The 13,385-nt window shown below is 43.8% G+C and overlaps 1 protein-coding gene across 1 annotated transcript in view; it reads right to left on the reverse strand.

Annotated features, from left to right (window-relative positions):
• Positions 1-13,385, reverse strand: part of LOC133123412 (RAS guanyl-releasing protein 2-like) — a 49,742-nt gene that overhangs the window by 8,964 nt on the left and 27,393 nt on the right. Inside the window, 5 exon segments of the mRNA XM_061233877.1 lie at positions 1,261-1,394; positions 3,438-3,557; positions 4,151-4,231; positions 8,497-8,778; positions 10,720-10,836. Of these exon segments, the coding sequence (XP_061089861.1) occupies positions 1,261-1,394; positions 3,438-3,557; positions 4,151-4,231; positions 8,497-8,778; positions 10,720-10,836 (734 nt within the window).

Consider the following 13,385-nt stretch of genomic DNA (forward strand, 5'->3'; position numbering starts at 1 on the left):
TCCCCACAACAGTTTGGCCTAAGGCGGGCCATAAAAATGCGTTCTAGGACAGCACTCAAGTGAAGTTCCGCTTCAGAAGAAATGGGTTGTAGTGACTTGGGCCTGTAATCGTGATGGCCAGATATGTGCAGCGTGCATATGTTTTATCTTCTATGGCTTGTATTGGAAAAGCTAAATAAAATTATGGGTCCTCGAGGGCCGAGAACGGCTGGTTTCCACCATCCCTGAACATGGTACTCAGGTGTGAAGGCAGGCTGGCCATTCAGTAGCAGCACTAATTGTTCAGTTAATTACGTGGGAGGAAACAAAACCAAGGCCAGATTTAGATTTGAGGGATTTGACATCTCTGCACTATGACCAGTAGGGAAAAGCGATATCTTAGACCAGGGTTGCCCAACCCTGTTCCTGGAGATCTAGCACCTGTAAGATTTCATTTCGACCCTAACATGGCACATCTGATTCTACTAATTAGTAGCACTACAGGATCTCTAGCTGTTGAGTGCAGTGTGCTTTGTTAGGATTGGAGTGAAAACCAACAGGACCGTAGATCTCCAGGAACAGGATTGGTCAGGCCTGCTCTAGCAGTTGAATGAGGTGTGCTTTGTTAGGTTTGGAGTGAAAACCTACAGGATGGTAGATCTCCACGAACAGGGTTGGTCAGCCCTGCTCTAGCAGTTGAAGGAGGTGTGCTTTGTTAGGTTTGGAGTGAAAACCTACAGGACAGTAGATCTCCAGGAACAGGGTTGGGCAGGCCTGGCTTAGACAATGCTGTGTTGTACAAATTGTCCCGTGACCAGATTAACAAAAAATACATACAGCTTGTGGAATTAATGAGTATTGGGTTAAAGACATGTCAGTTACATGTAGTGAAACACAATCCAACAACTATTTGTGATTTCATACTGCTCCCATTTAATTAACCCCTGTCACCCAACCCATTATATGACCTTAAAATAATAATAATTTGTAATAATTTGCAGACGCTTTTATTAAAAGCGACGACTTCCAGTTGATTTGACTAAGCATGGACAATCCCCCCGGGAGGAATGTGGGGTTAAGGGTCTTGCTCAAGGGCCCAACAGCTCTTATCTTGATCTTATTGTGGCTACACCAGGTCTTGAACCACCAAGCTTCTGGGTCCCTGTCATGTACCTTGGCTACAGGCTGCCCCTAAATGATTTATGAATTATAACCATTTAAAACCTGCATGCATTCTTTTAAAGATAAGTGTAATGGAAGGAAGCCCGGCCGTGATAAGGCCTTGTGATTTCTACTCACTGGTTTTTGTCCAGTTCACCAAATTTGCTGAGATACGGGAAGTTGTTCCTGATGATTTCAAACTCCTCCTGGGAGATGTGTCCATCCCCGTCCGTGTCAAAGTTCTTAAACACAGACTGCACCACACACACACACACACACACACACACACACAAACACACCCAAAAATACACAGGTCACAACCCTTATCACATCTGAACCGATCTGGTAACTCAGATAATCATGTGTTTAAATAACACCTTGGGCTGTTTGCAGTTAACATATGTGTGCTTGCAGCTTGAAATTAATTTGATTTCTTTAATAGGAAAAGTGAAACTCAAATTGAATGGAAAAACCGAGAAATAATAGAAAAAAAAATTTAAACTGAGGTTTCTAAAAAAAAATAATTGGAAAAAGTGAAAACACAGGAAGGTGTTCTGCTGCCTGTTCCAAGCTTAAACCAAGTCAGTGAGGTATAAATGCTCAGTGTGTCCAATACAGCACTGCTCCTGGATATTGGAGGGATGTATATTTCATACGAAACATTCACCAACTGTTAGATTAGTCACTACTTTGAAGGTCAAATTTGAAATTAGATATTTTTAAATTTTATCAGTGAAGCTTCAATCAAGATATATTGTAGCAAAAGCCTTGAGTTTTTCCGAGTCCTTTTTTTAACCTAATAATTCTGTCCTCTCACAACCAGAGACTCAACTAATGAACTGAGGGCTCTACAGTGCTACCATTTTAGGAGCATTTGCTCCAGAAAATGTGTTTGAGATTTAAGTGTATACCCACAAAGTGGGATGTTCCTACATCTTTCAACATTATTTACAAATAAAAAAGATATATATATATTAGTGTAGAGCCCTGAAACTTAGCCTACACTCTTGAGCCAACAATGTCCATCATTTTAGTTCAGTTTGTCCTTAGATGGTCCTTAGACTGCTAGTGACTGCAGCACTTATAGCACGGTCTTAACACGCGATCCAGGGACCTACTCTGTATGTTGGCTTCTTCTCATCTCAGTTGCCCCCTCCGAATAGTAATAGCCTATTAATTGTTATTATTTGGACACAAAGTGTCCACTGTAAGATTAATTACCTCTTGAGGTTAAATTATTTTAGAAATCGCTATGTGTGCCATGAATAAATTTTACACATTCACATCCTAGGACTTTTAATCAGTGAGATCAACCAATGCTTTCATTTTTTCTGCCGTATGATAAAAAAAGGTTCCTTTAGAAAGAGATAATTTGTTTGAATTGACAGGTGAAATTATCTGCTAATATGTGCTCATCTGGTCGCTGGAATTAAACTATATTTTTTGACAGACTGATGAGTCAAACCTGACTTGTGTTGGAATAAAATAAGTACAAATTATGTTAAAAGCTAAGAACTTTTTTAACAACTTTAATATGCCAAGTCAGAAAACCACCAATTAAAAGTGCCTACAGCTGTGTTTTTAAACCCGAAACAGGTCACAGCAGCGTATGAGGTAGGGGTCCAGGGATCGGTAAGCAACTATGCTGTGCTGGTATGCATATGTGACAGGTCCCAGAACGGTACTGAAATTCTAATTTGGGTACTGATATTAAAAAGTATTTCTAATTTGGGACCCGGAAATTAAAACATTCAAGACCAGTGGTCTGCACGTCTTGAAGAAGAGGATTCAAAGACTCCTAAATATTTCACTGTCACATGTTCAGGGAACATTCGAGACCCTAGTCCAGGGGTCTGCAACCCTACAGGCCTGGAGAGCCACAAGCTGGTTTTTATTTTCACCTTAAAATCAGCACCCAATCCAGGTAGCCAGATGAAGTGAGTTAACTGCGTAGCCAACTGCTCAAACTGATTAAGTGCAGGGTAACAGGAGAAACTAGCAGACCCTATGGCCGTCCATTACATTACATTACATTACATTAATGGCATTTACATTACATTATATTAATGGCATTTGGCAGACACTCTAACGACTCAGCAGGAGACAATCCTCTCCTGGAGCAATGCAGGGTTAAGGGCCTTGCTCAAGGGCCCAACGGCTGTGCAGATCTTATTGTGGCTACACTAAGGATCGAACCACCGACCTTGCGGGTCCAAGTCATGTACCTTAACCACTACGCTACAGGCCACCGTTCAGGACCAGGGTTGGAGACCTCTGCCCCAGGCAGAATGTCTTACCTCCACCATCTTCTCAATGTGTTTGGTGATGATCGCCGGGTCAGCTTTGGGCTTCACGGACAACGCCCATTCATCTATCATCGTGGGCTTAGGGGTGGGGCCAGGGGCGGGGCTAGAGGCCTGGAGAAGCAATTTCCAGAACATAAACAAGCATTAATACTTAGTGTTTCTCAGTCACATATCATGTATTTGTCCTCAAAAGCCAATCCATTTATCCATGTTGTGGCCTTCATGTGAATGAATTCATCCAAACAATCAATTGTCAGTTTGCAACAAGGCTGAAAGATATCTATCAGTGATCAATTGATAACAGATTTTTATCATGGAGGTTACAAAACAATATCTATCAGTGCTATCTAATAATGCATCACCAATCAAATAATATTTCTAACCAATCCAACAGCTCGACAGATCTGTATGCAGACAGATTTTTGCAGGACCTGCCAACATCTACAGAGATAAATATAACATGTTTGACTGCTGGTTTTTGTTTCCCTCCCGGGAAAGTGTGAGGGAACACAGACCTCGCACCAGTGAGTCATTATTTATAAACAGAACAGGACTTCCTCTGGGTGTTTTGGGGATAACAGAGAGAGAGGGGGTGGTGAGGGGGATGTTGTTTCTCCAAATGTTTAACTGTAGCAGAGCCCTGGAATATCAGATGGTTTGAGGGAAGCCCCCCCCTCCCCTGTTTCTTAATGGCCCCTGCTCACCGCTGGTTTGGAGCTGCGAGGCTCCCTCTGTAGAGACATCTGGTAGATCTCCTCCTCTGTGTGGTACTGGTCCAAAGACACCTGCGGTGACATCACACGCACAACAGTGACGTCACCATCACCAGAACCTCTCCCCGCCCCTTTTCCATACCACTTCACTTCAGTTAAATTCAGTTTTATTTGTGTAGCGCTGTTCACAGCAGACTGTCCCAAAGACCCTTCACAGAGTAACAGAGGGGAGGACTAATAAAAATACCAGCCCCAAGCCCCCACAACAGCACATGAGGTATATTAAAAAACAACTCCCTACTGGGGAGATTAAACCCTCAAACAGTGGTGAGAAATGAAACCCAGAAGGGAGGAAATCTCAGGAGGAACCCGGCTATAGGGAGATACCCATCCGCCGCAGACACATACCACAGGAACAAACCCTTTAGATATTTGGGGAGGACCCATACCAGACCCGAATTTCATAGCCATATAAGCCCCCCCCCTTTCCCTACTGCACAATCTCTGACTCCAATATTTACAAAATGGAGGATCAAAAACTGCACTTCCGCAGCTTTAAAACGCCTTTCTCTAGCGCCAAGGAAAGTCAATGGGTGACATCACAGTCACATTGTCTATATTTTTCTTTTTTTTTTAAGTCTATGTATTGTACCCATTCATTAAAGTAATAACCGGCTAATTACAGGAGTGCTGTCGGCATATCTTTTCCGCATTGTTCCTGGTAAATTAGCTGCTACCTAATAACAGTCAATTAAAAGAATCCCGCGTACACTGTATTGCCGTATTATGGGTGTGGGAAGCTGTCGAATCGTTCTGTATAGAAATGATTTTGAGGGGAGAGATAGGTGACACCAGGCGAAAAGATTGTAGCAATCAAATCTCAGGGGAGGTTCAGAGAAATCTGTAAGTTTCCACTGCAGATGCATTTTAAGAGAACAGGCGGGAGGAAACGCATCCAAATTATTTGGGAAATTTATACAAGATGGCGTCTATTTTTAAACTCTTTTTTCCATGGCAACATAATTGCAGATTACAATAGGAGTGTGAATGTCATAATGGCTTGCCAGGAAAAAAAAAAACAGTTTTTTTTTTTTTTCCACGGACATTACGCCCAAACAATGTGATTAAGAAAGTAGAGCGCATTCTGCAGCAAGCTTTCTCGTTTAGCTCGCATGCACAGACATTTTAGGATTCATTTATGGAACAGGGGTGATGCCTCAGTCTCAGACCACACAGAGGCAGAGAGGTTATATTTTACTGCAGTGTTTTCGGTTGTTTCGTTTTTAAAAATTATTATTATTCTTTTGATCATTTTTTTAACTGCTAGCCCCACTCGAACTTCCAGGCATGCAGCAGATGAAGTGTGTGCACTCGCCCACCAGCCTACACGACCTATTTTACTCCCCACAGACCGCATGGGTGTCAGCTTAATACTGAGGGCAGCTCACTTACGAACAACAACCGCTAACCGCTGCACAGCTAGTGCGATGCTGCTATGACACTTATATTTTCGGCATTCATCAGACGCTTGTGTTATAGCACCCATTTACGCAGCTATACAGGATATCTGTATCTTGCTCAAAGGCACACCGTGTACACCACAATCCACACACCACTTTAAAAAGGCACACCGCGTGCCCCTTACAGATTAATATTCCTCTGACTGATGCTCGTTCAGTCAGAGAAAACCTTCTGAAACGGGCAGAGCTTCCTCCAGGCCTCTTGTCTGCCTGTTGTATGTGACATTTCCGAGAAGGCGCTTGGCACTGCTTTCCCTCGGGGTTTGGAAATGAACGTGAAACCTCCAGTAGGCAGCCATGCAAATATGACATATATTGTCGCACCGCCATGGAGTCCCGGTATAACATTTCACATGTTGATGAGAGCAATTAGAGATCTACACTTACGCTCAGTGACCACTTTATTAGGTAGACCAGTACACCAATCATGTGGCAGCAACTAAATGCATGCAAGTATGCAGACGTGGTCAGGGGGTTCACCTGTCAGAATGGGGAAGAAGTGTGATCTAAGTGAGTTTGACTGTGGAATGATTGTTGGTGCCAGACAGGGCGGTTTGAGTATCTCAGAAACGGCCGATCTCCTGGGATTTGCATGCACAACAGTCTCTAGTTTGCAGAGAATAGTGCGAAAAACTAAAAACATCCAGTGAGCAGCAGTTCTGTGAGCAGAAATGCATTATTAATGAGAGAGGTCAGAAGAGTAGGGCCAGATTGGTTGAAGCTGACAGGAACATGACAGTAACATAAATAACCACGGATTACAACAGTGCTATGCAGAAGAGCCTCTCTGAACACACAACACGTCAAACCTCTGAGTAGATACAGCAGCAGAACACCAATAAGTCCAAAAAATAAGTGTAATAAATGTCTAGTAAAGTGCTCACTGAGTGTATAATTGTACAGCTAAATATTGACTGAAGTGATTAATGTTAATCTTGCTTCAATCCCCCACCAGGGAATCTAACCTACTACCTAAAAGTTACAAGCCCAGTGCTGGTGTGCTGCTGAGAATGATGCTAACTGGGAACATAATTTTGAAGCATGTGTACTAATTGGGATGTATTATTGTGCTCCTAAATTTAAATAAAATAATTTCAGCATAGAGCCCAATGCTACACCGCCATGACAGACATAGCTCAATACTGCAGCTATAAGACCCCAGCCTCGTGTCCTTACAGAGGAGAGTGCATATTCATTTTATGGATCACATTAATGCCATATGATCATGAAAGACGATTGGTTCAGACCGTAAAACTGGTTTTAACAGTCCGGTTAAAAGAGTCCATTCATAAACAAGGCTTATGAAGCCTAACAAGCTCTAACCGGGCGGTGCGCACCTCTATCGCCGTAGAAACATCAACCGTGACTTTTATGTTCATGTTTAGCTGTTGAACAGACATTGTAATCCACAGTATCCTAAACGGCCAGCGGTCTTTTCATAGATACCTTTCCATTTATGAAGCTGGACATTTACTAATCTCAAACAATGGTAAAATGGCGCCATTCCATCTGGGAAGTGTATCTGCAACCTTTGAGTTGCAAGCCAAGTTTCTTTGCCATTATGCCAGACAATGAATCACCCCCTAATGTCTGTAAATGGCAAAGTCATCAGCTATATGCGCTTGCCTGCAAAAATATCAATTTGCTTAAACCCACAAATCAGTTCTGACCACCCATCCACCTACAATGATTTACTGTACGCATAATGAATAATGGATATGGCAGAATTTTCTATGCACCAAAGGACTGCTGTGGTCAGCATTTTAGCCCTTAGGATTGCAGACCTCGGCAGGTGTTGTTGTTGTTAACTTCAGTAAGGTGCACTTGGGAGTACTCTGACACTGTGCAAGGCTGGCTTTCCTATTCCCCGTGACGCTGAACTTTCCAGCTCCGAAACACCTGTGGAAAAGCACGGGCGGATGTGTGCGTGTTCCTGTTTTCATGCTGGGACAGCGCATAGTCTTGTAGTTAAGGTGCTTCACTGGGACCTGGAAAGTTGGTTTAGGCACAATAAGATTGTTGGGGCCTAGAGCAAGGTCCTTAACCCTAAATTACTCCAGGGGGGAATGGCCCCTACTTAGTCCAAGCTGTAAAATCCAGCTACATGCATGCCAACTTGACCTGCATGAAAATTAAGATGGTCATAAAGCTGGTCTAGCTGGGTATGAGCTGGTTAACCAGCTAGTGCTAGTTGCTTGTCTGAGCTGGTAGCTGATCAACCAGCTATCAGCTGTTTCAGAAGATAGCTTGAGCTGATCAGTCCATGTTAAGCTGGGAGCTGGTCTGAACTGGTCAACCAGCTAAACTATGTCGAGCTGGGAGCTGGTAGGAACTGGTCAACCAGCTACCAGCTGTTTCAAAACCTAGCTTGAACAGTTTTTTTCAATTTAGATAAAAGCATCCACAAAAAATAACTGGAATACCGTAATGTCTTCATCCTGGAGCTACAGTTGAATCCCCCTCCCCTCTGTACTGCATACTCCATGTGGACTTCCTAGATCACCTGCTAGTTTAATACCTGGACTGTTACCAACTCAACCTATAGGCCAGTGGAGGATGGGCATCCCCCTATAGCCGGGTTCCTCTCCAGATTTCTTCCCATTGGGGAGTTTTTTCTCACAGCTGTATGAGGGTTTTTCTCCTACTAGGGAGTTATTTACCTCCGGGGCTATTTGGAGGCTCAGGGCTGATATTTCCCATGTTTATCCGCCTCTGTTGCCATGTAAAACGTCTTTGGGGCAGTCTGCTGTGAAAAGCGCTACACAGATAAAAACGTAACTGAACTGAACCGTACGAAGATTAAAATTGCAGACTGACCGTGAGCAGGTTGAGCAGGTCGGTGTTGGCGTCCACGCTGGGGGCCGTGGCCTGGACGATGGCCAGCTCCTGCAGGATGGCGTAGAGCTGCTGGGTCTTGGCCAGGTTGACCCGGGTCTTGGCCGGGTCGGCCCAGTCCGACAGCGCCACGTGCACGGCGATCAGGTCCTTGAGGTGGACGCCCAGGATGGGGAAGCGGAAGCCCGAGCACTCGGCGAAGCGCCGGCGGTACTGGCTGTAGTTCCCGCAGGACGTCACCAGCTCCGTCAGGTTGTTGAACACCTGGCCGGCAAACGGAAAAACCGGCGAGCGGTTAGAACACTGGTGCTGGGGTGTCTCGGTGGCGCAGCCTGCGGAGCGCTGACCGCATGCTCGTTGCGAGCCGCGACGTCAACGGTTCGAATCCGACCGTCTGACAATTTGTCGCATGTCTTTCCCTCTCTCTCGCCCCCATTCTTCCTGTCTCTATATACTGTCCAATAAGGCTGAAAAAGGCCTAAAAAATATCTTTAAAAAAAGGACCACTGGTGCTGGACATTAAAACAGGCAACAGGATGCTGGGATGTACAGGCAAAAGTATCGAACATAAACCTAAGGAAGGTTTACGTGCCTTATACGCTACCTTCGTCAGACCACAGTTAAGGCCCATCCACACCAATAATGATAACTATAACAAAAACAATATATATGTTGTTTTAAAAAGATGGTTCTAATTAAAATGGCAGGTTGAGTCCACACCACAACTACAATGACAGTGACGAGCGATATCACTGGGACCTCTTTCGGATGTTTTTCTTACAGCTGTCTGAACGATAAAACACTGACAGCCGATCAAAATCCAACTGAATTTACGTGACATCAGATTGGGACTCACACTGTCACTACGGCAGCATTGTGGCCTACCAGTACAAGGCCAGGGGGGTTTGTATGGGAAAGCTACAATGCAGTAGTGGGTCTAGCCCTGGGAAATAGGCTGGACAGGGATTCAAAGTGGTAAAACAGGTACACATACCCTGTCGAGCACCAACAATTATTCCACAGTCACTTTGATCAAATATTTTCCCTGTTCTGACATTTAGTCTGAAAAACAGGTCAACCTCTTGACTACATCTTCATAATTTTATGCATCTAGTTGCTGCCACATGATTGGCTGATTAAATATTTGCATTAACAAGCTGGTGTACAGGTCTACCTAATAAAGTGGTCACTGATTGTATACTCTGGCCAACCCAGTGAACACAAAAGAGATCTGGCCGGGGTGTAAGTTTTGAGGATTGATTCGTAGTCTGGTGAAACTGTCCTATTAACTGCCCTGTTGGCTAGTATCAAGGCTTTTTAACTCGATGCCAGGGCTAACATGCAGCCAGTGGAAAGAAATGAGTCACATAATTGGTCTCACAGGAAAGGGTCTGTGGTGAGAAAATAAATGTGGTCAGATATCAGAGCTATATTCTCAGGTCAGAGACTCTGAAAGAGCATATAACCATGTAGCTATTCATTCCACTAAGGTCACATTTCATGATAATGGCAATACTGATGGTGTTGATGATTATTACTGAGATGAATATGACAGTAATTTCCTATTTCTTTACAATTATAAGGGCACTGTAGCATTGCAAAAAGCTGTGTGTTTTGGAAGGCACTGATTAATTCCCAGTTTTTTTATTTATGAAGTGTGTGATTATGGTGATGAAGTTAATAATGCTGTTGATTAATGATGTTAGTGAAGATGATGAAGATGAGGGCTGAAGGAGATGATGATTGTGATGAAGGCAATACTGATTATGATCATGATGATGATGACAATGATGGTGATAATTATGGTGATGATGATGATGATGATGATGATGATGGTGTTGATGATAGTGTTGATGATGATGATGATAGTGTTAATGATGATGATGATGACAATGATGATGATGGTCTTGATGATAGTGTTGATGATGACGATGATGATGATGATAGTGATGATGATGATGATGATAGTGTTGATAATGATGATGATGATAGTGTTGATGATGATGATGATGATGATAGTGTTAATGACGATGATGATGACAATGATGATGATGGTCTTGATGATAGTGTTGATGACGACGATGATGGTGATGATGATGGTGTTGATGATGGTGACAATGGTCATGCTGATGATGATGATGATGAGGAGAAAGAGGAAGAGAGGAAATGGAGAAGGACAGAGAGGCAGGATCCAGGCGGCTGTACCTTGTTAGTCTCGCTGCTGATGTGTGTCTGTGTGTCTTTGAGCCTGGAAATGGAGCTGTTGCTTAGGCCCCCCACCACCGCCATCAGGGTGTTAAAGTTCTGCAGCTGCAGCAGTTTCTACAGAGAGAGAGGGAGAGAGGGAGGGGAGGGGGAGAGAGAGAGGGAGAGGGGGGAGAGAGAGGGAGAGAGGGATGGGGAGAGGGAGAGGGAGAAGGAGAGAAGGAGAGCAGGGGGAAAAGAAAGAATAGAGGAAGAGGGAAACAGAAAGAGAGAGAAGGGGTAAAAAGTACAACACAGAGGGTGAATTGTGGTAACTAATATACCAAAATGTGACCATGACACAGAGAAGCAGGTGAAAGTTTGACTGAACAGTAGTCAGTCAATGCACACAGTAGGGTTCCACCACAAAATGGAGACAGGCCTACTGAGACAATGCAGTGTCATGCTGACATCCACAAATGGACAAATAGGCCCACACACACACACACACATACTGTAGGTACACATACATACAGACACTCACACATGCATACTGTATATACACATACACACAGGCGCACGCACACATACACACACACACACACACACGCATACTTTAGGTACACATACACACAGGCACACACACAAACGCATTGTGTAGGTACACATACACACAGGTACACACACGCATACACAGACACACATGCATACTGTACGTACATATACACACAGGCACACACACACACACACACAAACACATGCACACACACACACACGCATACACACTCACAAACAGACACACGTGCACAGGCACACATGCACACACAGGTGCCCACCCAGACAAACACACATACACAAACACACACACAATAACCAAACACACCTAAAGTAATGTTTGGGCATACATTGCAGTAAATACCTATTCACCGTGTCAACCTTTCTATAAATCCTTCTGCACATGAAGCCATAGGGCCCCTGACTGTCCTGCAGGCCACCTGGTGTTGAAGTTGAAATCGATGAGTCACAGCTGTTTCTGGGTGCTCCCAGAGGGCACCTCTCTCCGTCACACAACCCCGCGACAAAGCAACGCAACGCACACACGTTTCTGCTTCAGCTGTGCCCGAGTGAGGTACGAGGCGTCACAATTCTACTGCTCCTAATGAAAGACATCGGTAAACCCAAACGGCTGGAACGGAACGCTGTAAGCAAAACAATACCATCTCAGTCAAAATAATTATCCTTTTCACTTCAAACAGGGAGCAGCGAAATATAAAGAGACTAGCCAAGCATGTGTTCTACCCAGAGGTTCAAATCATCATAACAAAGACCTGACGAACGGAAAAGAGAAAAACACAAACTCAACAACACAAACTGTCGTCACAGCTGAGCTTTTTCTAAGTTTCCACGAAGTCTGTCTGAATAGTGTAAATATGTAACGTGCCGGGTGGCGGTACAGGCGATACGCGGTATGGTGTACGACACGGGTGATAATAATCGTCTCTACAGAGACCGAGTGTAATCCATCAAAGGACGTGTTCAGTGCACAGCGGATAATAACTATGGCAGCTGACCCAAAACTACGCTTTTTATCGATTTGCCTCTTTGTAAAGTTGGATTTTCTTTTAATGTTTTTTTTTTTTTTATCCATCTGCTTTACGGAAGACCGTTTGGAAAGGTGACGCAGTGACACAGGTTAGGATGAGACCCGTCTGTTTGAATGCACCTGTGCACTTTAATTTCACAAGACATCCCGGATAGGAGCGTCTGCAAAATGAATGTAATGGAATGGAAAATGTGAAAGTATGCTGATGGATGACTGCAATATAGATGGATTTGCTCGGTTAAAGACGATCCACAATGTGCACTGGGGTGGTGTCGCGGTTGGAGGAAGAGATTTGTATCCAGGAGGTTCTGCTTCTAGTTTTACTCATGTAGTTTTACTCTAGTTTTTAGACATGCCCTGAGTAAATATCTTTAAATATCTGAGTAAATATCTATCAGATATAAGATTCATGAATTCATTATCCTAACTTGCTTATCCTGAACAGGGTCGCAGGGGGGCTGGAGCCTATCCCAGCATACATTGGGCGAAAGGCAGGAATACACCCTGGACAGGTCGCCAGTCCTTCGCAGGGCCAGATATAAGATATTTACTGTAAATTGTTCGATTACTGTCAATCAATGTAATGTAAATGTAGTGCCAGTGTACTAAATGGTAAATGGTAAATGGTTGGAATTTATACAGCACATTTATCCAAAGTGCTGTACAATTGATGCTTCTCATTCACCCATTCATACACGCACTCACACACCAATGGCGATTCGCTGCCATGCAAGGCTTCAACCAGCTACTAATGGTCAAGTAACTGGGCTTGTAGCTGAGAAGGTTGCAGGTTCGATTTCTAGGTGGGACACTGCTCTCGTACCCTGGAGCAAGGTAATTAGTACATCAGTATGTTACATAGAAATGGACTTGTGTCTATTTATACTGAAGCTGTGTAAATGGACACTATGTCAAAAAAGCTGTATAATTCCCTTTTGATATGAGCATCTGCTAAATGCTAGTAAATTAATGGAAGATGCAACACCACCTCTGCCAGCAACACTGGAGACACGGCAAGCACCTTCAATTCAATTCACAGCAGACTGTCCTGAAGAAGCTTTACAGAGTAACAGAAGAGTAACCT

Source organism: Conger conger, chromosome 3 (assembly GCF_963514075.1).
Source record: "Conger conger chromosome 3, fConCon1.1, whole genome shotgun sequence".
Taxonomy (NCBI): domain Eukaryota; kingdom Metazoa; phylum Chordata; class Actinopteri; order Anguilliformes; family Congridae; genus Conger; species Conger conger.